The following is a 12,828-nucleotide window of genomic DNA, read 5'->3' on the forward strand; positions in this document are numbered from 1 at the left end:
AGCTTTTCCCTCTCCTTGGCTGTGTCTGGCCATACCCACGTTCTGCCTGTGCAGAGCCATCCTGGAGGGCTTTCCTCCAAGGGGGGTGAGAGCTGGCGCCCTGTGCCCGAGGCACTGAGGATGAGAGGGACTGTATTGTACCCCCGCACGATGGGTATCCTATGGGAGTCCTTCCTGTTGACCTTCACTGCGTCCTTCTCACCCGCAGGTTCCTGGTGGTTATTGACATGCTCAAACCAGAGAACCTGGAAAGCAGTTCCGTGCTGCAGGGGTGTTCATACATCGACGTGCCGAGCTCTGCGAAGAAGGACTACCAGCTCACCTTCTTCTCCTACAAAGAAGGAGTCTACAGGGCAAAGGTGAGTGAGGACACTGGTCTACAGGGCCCTTCAAGGAGCTGTTGGCTCACTGAGAAGCTACACGCCCGTTTTCATACCTCCACGTGCACGGGTCCTATGAAATACCACAGGTGCTTTCTCTGGTCTTGCACTCCTCCTCGCTGGGTGCTCATAGCCATTCGTGGAAGCAGGGCGCTGAGCTCGGTGGGCTCTTCCGGGTCTGTTTTCCTGTGTGGAATGAGCAGCACTTCTCTTTCTGTCTGATTCAGGTGACCTTCCTCAACGAGACAACCGGAGAGTACTTGTTCCACATGGTGACTTTCAAGGTGATGGCTTCGGGACCCATCGGCACTGTTGAAATGAGCACCGCCGTTCGGCAGAGAGTGTCCTCCACCGTCAAGGTGGACAACCCTCTGCCTGTCCCGGTGACGTTTGCCATCAACTGCAAAGTGCCGGACGTCAGCGTTCCACATCACTTTACTGTTCCTGCACAGTCAAAGGTAGGAGAAAAGCTCCTCCACCTCACTCTGCTCTCCCTACTCGTGGCCGGAGGGGGGGCTCTTGGAGGGTGATGCCTGAAAGGAGCCAGTGGCTGCAGGACAAGCCTGATCCCGCGGCCAGGTTGTCTGCAGCCTGCATTGACAGGAGGTGGTGTGTGCCCTGGGGGAGCACAGGGGCTTTTTAGGGTGGGCAGCTTCTGGCATCATGCTGGAGGGCTCTGAGCTGTTGGGATCTGTCCCTGAGTGAACCGTCCCCCAGAAGGAGCAAGGCTGTGCCCGAGAGAGAGGGAGTCAGAGCGGGGAAGGCAGCCCAGCCTTCAAGCGCTGCCTGAGCAGAGCAGGGACCAGCTGCCCCCTTCTCAGGCACACGTGTTCCCTGCCTGTGCCTGACGCCGTGGCTTTTTCCTTCCTTCCTCCCAGGCGGATCTTGTCTTGGAGTATCAGCCCCTGAAAACGGGTGAGAGCACGGGGCACCTGGTGCTCCAGAGCAGCGACTTGGGCTCTCTGTCTTACAACCTGCAGCTGAAAGCCACCTCGAGCAGGCCAGAGAAGCCCGTGTATTTCCGCACCACGCTGGGCTCCCGTCAGACCATCACCACCAAAATACGGAATTTCGCCCAGCAGGAGACCGAGTACCTCCTACAGGTGAGCCCGGGCTGCCAGGGCTCTGGCTGGGAGGCAGCTCCTCTGGCCAGCACCAGCCCTCTCCACCAGGGGGTCCGAGTGCCTCTGGCGTGGCCTGGCAGAGCCAGGGTGGCCATGTGAGCCCAGGGCCCATTCACCGCAGGCACTCACCAGGGCTATGGTCTGGGTGGGATGGGCCAGGGCCAGGGGACCATCGTGTTCTTCCCGAGGCGCTGGCTCTGCTGTTGTGACCAACCCCCCATGGTCTCTTGTCTCCCCTGCGCAGACCGACTGTGCCGACTTCCAGACGGCAAAATCCATCAGTGCGGCACCCGCCAGCGCTGGGGGCTCGGAGCTGAATGTGGAAGTGACCTTTGAGCCCTGCCACCTGGGCAAAGCCAAGGCCACGCTGCAGCTCAGCTCTGCACTGGGCGGGCAGTACTGCATCCCACTCATCGGCCTTGCGCTGCCCCCTGAACCCCAGGGCCCCTTCCTCATCCCAGCCGGCGGCACCACCTCCATCTCCTTCAGGAACGTCTTCCCGAGGGCCACGGCGTTCCAGTATGCCGTAAAGCACCCGGCCTTCAGCGTCAGGGCCCCCGAGATGCTGCGCGCCAAGAGCAGCACCACCATCACCGTCTCCTTCACGGGCGGCCCGGCTCCTGTCACCAGCAGGCTGGTGGTCTCTTGCCCTGGCGGCTCCTGGATCTACCACCTCCGGGGCCTGCCCTCCACCCGCAAGTGACCAGCTGCCCCTGGCCCTTCCCGCCACGTTCGTGCTCTCTGGAGCCAATAAATTTCATTTAGCATCCTCCCACACGACGTCCTTGTCTCTAAACGGGAGAGGCATGAATTCGCTGGATGCACAGCCGCTGGACAAGGAATTGGCTGGATGACTGCACACAGAGAGTCGCGGTCAATGGCTCAATGTGTAAACGGAGACCAGTGACGAATGGTGTCCGTCAGGGGTCGGTGTTGGGGCAGACCCTGTTCAACATCTTTGTCGCTGACCCAGACAGTGGGATCGAGCGCCCTCAGCAAGCTTGCAGACAACACCAAGCTGTGTGGTGCAGCCGGCGCGCTGGAGGGAAGGGATGGCATCCAGAGGGACCTGCACATGCTGGAGAGGTGGCCAGCCTCATGAAGTTCAGCAAAGCCGAGTGCAGGCTCCTGCTCCTGGGTCAGGGCAATCCCAGGCACAGCTGCAGGCTGCGCAGAGAAGTGATTCAGAGCAGCATGAGGAGAAGGACCTGGGGGTTGGAACATGAGGCGCTTCAGCGTGCGCTTGAGCCCGGAAACCCCCTGTGTCCTGGGCTGTATCACCAAGAGCATGACCAGCAGGTCAAGGGAGGTGATCCTGCTCCTCTGCTCTCATGAGACCCCCACTGGGAGCACAGTGTACAGTTCTGGTGTCCTCAACAGAAGGACCTAGAGCTGTTGGAGCAAATCCAGAGGAGGGCCACGAGGATGCTAAGGGGGATGGAGCAGCTCCTGTACAAAGACAGGCTGAGAAAGCTGGGGCTGTTCAGCGTGGAGAAGGGAAGGCGGGGTGGAGACCTCATAGCAGCCTTCCAGTATCTGAAGGGGGCCTACCAGCATGCTGGGGAGGGACTCTTGATCAGGGACTGTATCAAGAGGACAAGGGGTGATGGGCTTAAAGTGAAACAGAGGAAGTTCAGGTTAGCTAGAAGGAAGAAATTCTTCACTGTGCGGGTGGTGGGGCACTGGCACAGGTTGCCCAAAGCAGTGGTGAATGCTCCATCCCTGGCAGTGTTCAAGGCCAGGTTGGACGGGGCTTGGGCACCATGTTCTTGTGTGAGGTGTCCCTCCCTGTGACAGGGTGTTGGAACTAGAGGATCTTAAGGTCCTTTCCAATCCAAAGCGTTCTACGATTCTGTTATTCTCTAAGATTCTTTGGGAAAGCGCGGTTAAGACTTCAGTCGGTTCCACTTAAAGGTAAAAATTTGAGAATGAAGACCTTAGGCCCACTATAGGAGAGGATCTGGTTCAAGACCGTCTTAAGAACCTGAACGTGCACAAGTCCATGGAACCTGATGGAATCCATCCGCGGGTCCTGAAGGAGCTGGCGAATGACGTTGCTAAGCTACTGGCCATCATATTTGAAAAATAATGGCAGCCAGGTGAAGTTCCCGACGACTGGAAAACGGGAAATATATCCCCCATTTTCAAGAAGGGGAAAATGGAAGACGCGGGGAATTACAGAGCAGTGAGTCTCACCTCTGTGCCTGGTAAAATCTTGGAGCACATTCTCCTGGACAGCATGCTAAGGCACATGAAAAACAACAAGGTGCTTGGTGACAGCCAGCATGGCTTCACTAAGGGGAAATCCTGCCTGACCAATGTGGTGGCCTTCTATGATGGGGCTACAGAATTGATGGACAAGGGTAGAGCAGTTGGTGTCATCTACCTGGACTTGTGCAAAGCGTTTGACACTGTCCCACACGACCTCCTTCTCTCTGAATTGGAGAGATATCAATTTGATGGATGGACCACTCGGTGGATAAAGAACTGGCTGGACGGCCACACGCAAAGAGTTGTGCTCAATGGCTCGATGTCCGGCTGGAGACCGGTAACGAGTGGTGTCCCTCAGGGATCGGTGTTGGGACCGGTCTTACTCAACATCTTTGTCGCTGACATGGACAGTGGGCTTGAGTGCGCCCTCAGCAAGTTTGCCAGTGACCACCAAGCTGTGTGGTCCGGTTGATATGCTGGAGGGAAGGGATGCCATCCAGAGGGACCTTGACACGCTTGTAAGGTGGGCTGATGCCAACCTTATGAAGTTCAACCATGACAAGTGCAAGGTCCTACACCTGGGTTGGAGCAATCCCAGGCACAGCTACAGGTTGGGCAAAGAAGAGATTCAGAGCGGCCCTGCAGAGAAGGACCTGGGGGTGCTGGTCGATGAGGAAATGAACATGAGCCGGCAGTGTGCGCTCGCAGCCCAGAAAGCCAACCATATCCTGGGCTGCATGAAAAGGAGCGAGACCAGCAGGTCGAAAGAGGTGATCCTGCCCCTCTACTCTGCTCTTGTGAGACCTCACCTGGAGTATTGTGTGCAGTTCTGGTGTACTCGACATAAAAAGGACATGGAACTGCTGGAACAAGTCCAGAGGAGGGCCACGAGGATGATCAGGGGACTGGAGCGCCTCCCGTATGAAGATAGGCTGAGCAAGTTGGGGCTGTTCAGCGTGGAGAAGAGAAGGCTGCGTGGGGACCTAATAGCAGCCTTCCAGTACCTGAAGGGGGCCTATAGGGATGCTGGGGAGGGACTCTTCATCAGGGACTGTAGTGACAGCACAAGGGGTAAGGGGTTAAAACTTAAACAGGGGAAGTTTAGATTGGATCTAAGGAGGAAATTCTTTCCTGTTAGGGTGGTGAGACACTGGAATGGGTTGCCCAGGGAGGTTGTGAGTGCTCCATCCCTGGCGGTGTGCGAGGCCAGGTTGGATGAAGCCTTGCGTGGGATGGTTTAGCGTGAGGTGTCCCTGGCCATGGCAGGGGGGTTGGAACTAGATGATCTTGAGGTCCTTTCCAACCCTAACTATTCTATGAGTCTATGACCCTGGAAGGGAGCTTGGGCTGTCTCAGCGTTGGCTGGCAGTTGAAGGTTATGAAGGAAATAGCAGGAAGCTCTACTAGTGGGCTCCTATTAATGATGTCAGCTGTGGTAGAGCTTTTGTAAGAGGTTTCCTTTAGTTAGAGAGCTTCTGCCTTGGTGCCTTCAGCACACAGGGGTGTCACGCCTGAGGTGTCTTTGCCTGAGCTCTCCAGTTTCCAGCTGGATTCGTGGCTGGACATGGTGCGGGACATGTTTTGGAGTGTTTCCAGAGGCTGGCTGCCTGGAGAGCCAGTTAGCACTCGGGGCTCATATCCTCCCTGCCTGTGTTGTAAAGGCCCAGATGATGAGTGTTGGTTTCAAAGTGAGGGCTCCACGTTCCCCGCCAGGCAGGTGTGAGGATTTGCTTTGCCTGTGGCCCCGAGTCTCATGGGAAGCTTTTGTTTCTGGCAAACGCTGTGCTGCAAACGTGTGAAGCTCCTGGCAGCTGAGATGCCCCGGGCAGTTGGGTGGCCTTGTGTGGTGCGTGTGCCCGTGTGCGCAGGCTTAATGGGTACAAAGTCATCGACGGGTGCTCACCAGGGACAGCAACAGGGGTCACCCCAAAGGCAGCCTGGCCATGGCCCTGGTGTGGCGGGGCTCCTCGTGGGCCAGCAAAGTAGGAATTAAATGGTTGCTTTGTAGTCAGTGCGGAAGCTTTTTTCTTTCCTGCTGAAGCAGAGAAATTCTTGGCTCATCTGCGGTGTCTCCAGCAATTTATGTGTCGCTCACGGAGCGTGACCAAATGCTGCTGTAAGGTGCACTTTAGCCCTGGTGCAGGGCTTCACTGCGGGGGAGACATTGAAGGCGTCGGGGGGCTGCAGGGATCCGCAAGGCTGTAGCTTTAGCAAGGCCCTGCGGTGGCCGTGGAAGCCACGTGTGGCCCTCGCCTATTGTGACGTACAGGGGAGCTGCTGCTGTTAAATGCGAGCAGCAGCCGTGGCCCAGTGAGAGCAGGAGTTGCTGAGCCGCTGAGGCAGGAGCAGGCTTGAGCTACTGTCAGGCTCTGAGCTCTGCTTCCTCGAGGCGCTGGTGAAACCCTGCCCTAGCTGGCAAAGCCAGAGCGTTGAGGAGAGGGGCTGGGCAGCCCAGGTGCCAGCCCTGTCCTTTGCTGCCCAGGTTCCCCTGGCTGTTGGCAGCCCAGCAGCAGTTAGCTGCTGTGCTGGTGGGCAAGAGCCACACCGAGGCGTCCCTGGGCGGCTCCTGTCCCTGCAGCTGCCCACAGCTGCCGAGCAGCGCGAGGGCATTCAGGAGCCAAGGCTGGGCCCCGCACGGAGGAATCCTCCAGGAGAAGCGTGAATCACCCGTGCTCAGGTAGCGTCTGGCCCTGGGCAGGGAGGAGGCAGCTCCGCTGGCAGCAGGGATGGGGCAGTTGTGTGATAGCCGGCAGGATTTAAACATCCCTGGGCTAAGAGCAGGGCTGGGCAGGTAGAAGGGCTTGAACGGGCTCTGAAATTGCCGTGCAACTTGCAGTGAGGGTAGAGACTTGGAGCTAGGCTGTAGGTCCTGCAGCAAAGGGAGCCTTGGCTGTCTGAGGTGGGGAGCAGGGAGCCGTGGGGTGGTGGGCTGGAGGGGTGCTGCGTCCTGGTGGCTGGTTTGTCCTGCCCCTGCAGGGAGATGTGCCCGATTGCTCCGTTGTGCTCCTTTCCTGCTCCTCTGGGAGGCTGGTCCCTGCAGGCTCTGGGGCTGTGGAAGAGCCTTGCTCCAGGGCGCGGGGGGAAGCTGCTGGGCTGGCTGGGCTGTGGAGGTTGGAAGCCCTCTGGAAATAAGCGTTGTGGGGGCGACGACAGGGTTCGTTTCAAGTGAAGTGAAATCACAGCTCGGAGAATTGGAACGAATAAGGCAGTTATTCTTAAGACCCGGTAAGAAACCACTGAAACCCAGCTTAATGCTGGATCATCCCCATTAGGTTTCTCCCTTGAAAAGGAGTTATTTCCAGCTCTAAATCTCAGCTCTTGCTGCAGCAGGTCCTCCTGTCCGTAGGGCAGTGCAGAGCTCTGGAGTTTCTTGCAAGGACAAAAGGAAACGGTAGCCTTGTTTCCTGAAGCCGTGGAGGGCCCGGCACCACAAACACGTGCCATGCTGTCGCTGCCTTGGCAGTAAAGGAATGAAGTGATTGCCTTGCTTGCAGGGTGTGGGGAGCAGTCGAGGGGCAGGGAATGGCCATCTTTGCCTAGATGCTGTCTTGCTGTGTACAGCAAGTGCACACAGCAGAGGTGATGTGGAGCACAGGGAAGCAGGAGGGAATATCATCCTGGATTTTACGTAGCTCTGAGCTAATTGCTCATGTGCCTTCGATGGTTTCCTGCTTTTTTCCTGCTGTGGCAGCCTGGAGTGCCTGGAGGGAGCCTGGAGTTTGGGTGTTAACAAGTGAAAATTAGGGCGTCCTTCTGCATGGAGAAATGCTCTTGGGCAGTGGGGTGATTTCCTGCCTGGAAGGAGCCGTTTTTGCCAGATAATCTTTGTAACGTGAGCCAGGCAAAGTAGCCTTGAGAAACTATAGTTCTTAATCAGAGTCTTGAACTCTGTGCTGACTTAGTTAGAAACATCATCAGGCTCCTTGCAGAGAGGGTGAGAAGTGCCAGTAGCGCCTGGTGCGTCTGTGTGGCTCGTGGGACTGCCCCCAGAGCAAAAGGCTGTTTTGGCTCAGGGTCTGTTTGTTGTGGGGTTTTACGTCTATGAATGGAGCCTAAATATGGTCTAATCATGAATGAGGGTGGGGAGGCCCTGTGTTCTCCGCTTAGGAAGGATGCCAGAGGCTGGAGACACAGCTGTGTCCTTTGGGTGTGCCAGGAATGGTGAGGCCCTGGCACAGGTTGCCCAGAGAAGCTGTGGCTGCCCCATCTCTGGCAGTGTTCAAGGCCAGGTTGGACGGGGCTTGGAGCAACCTGCCCTTAGTGGTAGGTGTCCCTGCCCGTGGCAGGGGGTTGGAACTGGGTGAGCTTTAAGAGCCCTTCCCTGAGGTTGCGGGGTTCCAGGGTTCCGTGGGTCCAGGGTTTTAAGGTTCTGGGGTTGTGGATTGTCCAACTGTTGCTTCTTCCAGGCGACCTCTGCGACATGGCCAGTGGCAAGACCCCCCGGCCCATGAGGTCCTCCAGAAGGGCGGATGGATTCCAGAGCAGAGTGGTAGCATCTCGTAATCCGAAGCTGGTCAGAGAGGCAGAAGAGTCTCTCACCACCAGGCAGAGGCTGGCCAGCCCTCGGGAGATGAGGTGGCCCCGGGCTACCCAGCTTCGGGACATGGGTGAAGTCTCCCATCAAAAGGTAGCCTTTCCCTGCTCTTCTCCTTGCCGTTTGATGTGACATTTGAAGAGGGCACGTGCTTGTGGCAGCCTTGCCTCCAGCTTACCCAAGCAGCTTGGTGATGAGGTCCTGTTGTCATTTCCAACTGGTGGTGGTGGAGTTCTTTCTGCTGGGGGAAAGGCAAAAAACACATTTCTCCAATGAGCCATTGAAGTCCTGGTCTGCACAAAGGCAGTGGAACCTCTGCTGCAGTGGGTGGGTTTTGCTGGGCAGAGAAGAGTGGATGCGCTTTGCCTGGATCAGTGTTCTCTTAGATGGATGTTCAAAGCTGCTTTTCTTGCAGGACTGCTCAGTCTAACACACAGTCCAGGTGGGTGGATGACTGAGGTAGGCTGTTGAGCAGAAAGCTGCCAGCAAGAGACCTGATGTAGCACATCGGTTACGGGTTGCCCCAGGCAGCACAGGAGGTGGGAACACGTAAGACGGGCGCCCAAATAACTGGCAGTGCTACAGCTACTGGGCTCGGCCTGAGCGTGGCTTTTGTGGAGAAGCGGGAGAGCTGCCTGTGTCTCTCGAGTGACAGCAGTGCAGCTGGGAGAGGGGAGAGCAAGCAGGGAGGAATTATCTCCAAGTACTGCCTCTGCTGGGTCAGCGTTTGGTCTTTGCGTGCATTTTCCAGAGCTGCTTCTGCAGCGGTGTTCAAGAAACGAGCAGTAAGAGAATACAGTGAAGCATCAACTTAAAGCTCGTGGGGAAAGGGGATACGAATTGCAGTCTAGCTCAAGTTGCCCCGTGATGCTGAGACTTCAGCTGAAACTTCATCCCCATCCAGCATTCACCTCATTTGTCTGTTTCCCTCCTGCCCTGTTACTTTCTTGTTGGCCTTTCCTCCCTGGTACTGGTGTCTTCCGACTGGTTTCTCGGGTCTGCATCAAAAAACCAAAAAGATATTTGGGATGCGTGGGACTCAGTCTCGCTGTCTCAGAGGGAAGTTCACCTGCAAATTGTTTCCTGTGGAGGCTCCTGGAAACTCCTGGGTTTTGCTTGCTCCCTGAGTGCTCGTGACTGTTCCAGCAAGCGTCTGGAGCTGAGTGAGCCCCTTAGCAGAGGGCTCTGCTGGAGGTGGGCGCTGCTTTGCCTTTTGGAGAAGGCAGCCTGGAGAAACAGCCTGCAAAAGAGCTTCTTAGCTTGAGGCTGCTCAACATGGTCCAGAAACGTTTTGTGAGCTGAGAGCGGAGGTGGGTGGGCTCCCATCTCCTAGTGTGAGCTGGGCAGATGTACTCACCAAGAGACTGTATTTACTGGAGATCAGTGTGGGATCTTCATTCGTTAATCTTTCTCCCAGCAGCTGAAGCTCTCTCTGCTCTGTCTTGCATCTGCAGTTCTCAGCAGTTGGCCTGGACCAGAGGTTGTTCCAGCCGTTCCCATCCGAGGTGGTGTTTGAGAACTACGTTCCCCGCCAGTTCTACATAGCGGCGCTAGCTCTGAGGAACATCGACAGGGTAAGTGCTGGGCTGTGGAGGCTGAGCACTGGGCTGGAGGAGGAGAGCAGTGGAATTCACGTGGTGTGCAGCAGAGCAAGTTACCTGCTGCAGCGCAGCGCATCCAGAATAAAATGTCTCAGCAGCGTGATTCTGCAAGATGGGGGAAATGTTGCCATGCTGGGGATTCTGCCGCTGGTTTTGGCCGCGCACTGGTGGTAACTAAGCCAAAGGAGCTTTCTGAGCCAGCATGCTTCCCCTTGAAAGCCCTGGACTGATGGGAATGTCGAGGGCTGGGCAGTGCTTGCCTGCTGTCATGCTTTACCGCGAGTGTGCACCATGTCCCGGTGGCTCCTTGGTTAATCTTGGTTTCTGGCAGGGCATGTTTCCCTCTCTCAGCCTGTTGAGCCCCCTGTGTGCAACTCCGTGTCAAAGCACAGGGCTTGAGTTTTCTCCACTTTGTGCTGGAGTAAGTTGTAACTCCTGGCATTAGCACTCCAGGCTGGGTGTTTTGGAAGAGCAGGGGAAACAGGCTGGCTTAGCAGCAGCAGTTAAAGGGGAGGACTTGAGGTGCCACTTGAGGCTCCTGCTAAGCTTAGTTCGGTTCTGCTCAGGTGTTTCTAAGCCAGCGTGGCTGTGCTTTCTCTTTGGAGAATCCCAGCACAGGCAGGGTAATGTGCTCCTGAAGGTCTCCAACTTGAACGGGAAAGATTGTGATCCTGTTGAGATTTCCTAAGAAAAATGAGCAGGGAGAAGTTGAGAAGTGGCAGCAACTTTGTTCTGCTCTGCTGTAGAGGGGGAAATGGAGACCTTTTGAATTTCAGCTGGGGAAACGTTTGCTCCAGTGAGGCATGTGCCAAGAGCAAGCTGGTGGGAAAAGACAGGAGGGAGGAAAGGGGCTGAGTTCAACGTCCTGTCGCGGAGCGCTTTCTTCCGCACAGGGATTCTCTTGGTACGTAAGAGGAAGTGTGCTAGAAGCAGAGAAAGGTGAGAAACAGGCGTAATTCAGGATCCGGTTGTGTAAGAAAGAGCAAGACGTGTGTGTGAGAGGAGGGCACAGCGGGGAGCGGGGGGGAGGTGGAAGTGTGCAGGTGAATTAACGCCCTCCTCAAATCTCCCTGTTGGGAGAAACAAAGGAGGGGACAAAAGGAGTGACACCGTCAGGGCTTAATGTAGGGGGAGGAACAGCAAGAGAAGTCAGAGTATCTCCTGAGATAACAGGTTTTACAGGGACGTGGTAGAGCATGGAAGAGCCTTTGGCAAGGAAGGATGAAGGTATGGTCCCTCAGTTACTCCCAGAGAGTACTGTGTCATTCCTGGTGTAGCTTGGGCATACTGGGAAGTTGCAATGTGGGTACCTATGCCCAAGGGACACCACTGGTGTGGTTCACAGTGACTTTGGGCAATCTTTGCTGCAGGTGTGCCCTTTGCTTATTAAAATGGGCCTCAGCTTCTCTTTTCCTACTGCTCTGCTTCGTTCCCACTGTGCCTTTTGGCTTCAGCTGCTCCCTCATCCGTGCAGCACCTCAGAATATTTGCCTTTGCCAAGTACCAGCAAAGAGGCAAACAGTGAATTTGCTCTATTCGTGCTTCCCAAGTGGAAAACAACACCTGCATTGATGTTGGTGCCATTCCCAATAAAACGTAATAGACTGGTAACAGCTGCAGCTTGGGATTTCTATGCCCTGTGAAGGGGAGGCAGTGTGTGAACTGTTGATTTTACCCAAAATGAATCAGTTGTGAAGCTGGTACAACCTCAGGCGTCGGAGAGCCCTGGTGTAAAAGGCAGATCAGCTCTAAGGAAAACCCTTGGCATATTTAAATGCACAAAGATAGAGATGCTAATCCCAAGAGAGTTCATTATGTTCTAATTTTGCTGGGTTTTGGTCATGTCCTGGAGAAAAGGAACATTGTGCTCTGTCTCACGAGTTTCCCACATTCCTCGGAATCCTACTGATGTATCCTGCGTGGTAGCTGAGGTTGTCTACCCCCTAAAAAGTGCAGCTAGCAGCAATGTGTAACAGAGGCAAAGTGTAATCGAGCCCAATAGGTGCTCTGTATTCACTCCGATACGGAAGTGCTGCACTCTATGCTTACTGCTCTTGCCTACTTGCTGTCGAATTGCTTTCCTGTCTTCAGGCTGCTCCTCAGCACCCTCAGAGGCATCCTGGGTGGCTCTTGCTGAAGATCTTTGCCACCTGGGCTCACGTGCCAAGGGACTTGGCGACCAGAACGTGTGGCTGCAGTGGGAAATGGGCTCCTGGAGCTTGCTGCCCCAGGGCATTGGTGGGAGCAAAGGGTGTTTAGAGCGTCCAGGGCTGCCTTGGCCATGGGTCACCAGGCTTGGGTCAGGGGTGCAGAATGAGCCTGCATTTTTTCCAAGGCTCGTCGTGTTCATCAGTGGAGCTGCCTGCCATTCAAAGTCTCCTTGTTATGCTTTCTGAGATGAGATTGGGTGCTGGGGCGTTGCTGCCTGTGTGCTAGAGAATGTCTGTTTGCTGTCTCCGTGCCTGTGGTATCCATCGTAGAGGCACGTTGGGTGTTCTCATCTCTGCACCAGCCTTTCCTTGTATTACGGATCTCCCTTGCTGCTTTGCAGCCCCCTTTAAATTCTCTTAGCCATCTGCTTCTTCCTGGGGTTGTTCTTTTGTCTTCCTGCGCTCGTCCTTTTGCTCTTGAGGTAAGCTTTTATTCTCAGGAAGCCCAGAGTGTCTGTGGTCTGCTTCTCTTGCTGGTCCACCGCCATGACTAGCACCGCAGCTTGACCACCCCGCTCCACCCTGGTGTGTCAGAAGTGACTTCCTTCCCTCCCCGTATAACGCACGCTGGTTTGCCTTCAGATAATACATTCCCCCTCCAGAGGTATGACTGCATGGATGTGTGCAGGCAGAAGCAAGCATGTTCTTTGGGCTTGTTGAATACGCAGGTGACTTGAGGTACTGCATCTCCTTCCTGCTGCCTTCAGAGCAGGGCGTGTTGTTCCTACTGTCTCTGTGCTGCAGCTGTGTAGCTCAGCAGAAGGGATT

General features: G+C 55.6%; 1 protein-coding gene across 1 annotated transcript in view; it reads left to right on the forward strand.

The window, feature by feature from the left end:
- The window catches only part of LOC136005913 (hydrocephalus-inducing protein-like), a gene marked incomplete at its 5' end in the record, with an annotated part of 80,628 nt that overhangs the window by 45,531 nt on the left and 22,269 nt on the right, over window positions 1-12,828 (forward strand). Inside the window, 4 exons of the mRNA XM_065663803.1 lie at window positions 209-359; window positions 608-838; window positions 1,280-1,483; window positions 1,749-2,141. Coding sequence (XP_065519875.1) covers window positions 209-359; window positions 608-838; window positions 1,280-1,483; window positions 1,749-2,141 — 979 coding nt within the window. The remainder of the gene's footprint in view (window positions 1-208; window positions 360-607; window positions 839-1,279; window positions 1,484-1,748; window positions 2,142-12,828) is intronic.

This window comes from Lathamus discolor, chromosome Z, assembly GCF_037157495.1.
Source record: "Lathamus discolor isolate bLatDis1 chromosome Z, bLatDis1.hap1, whole genome shotgun sequence".
NCBI lineage: Eukaryota > Metazoa > Chordata > Aves > Psittaciformes > Psittacidae > Lathamus > Lathamus discolor.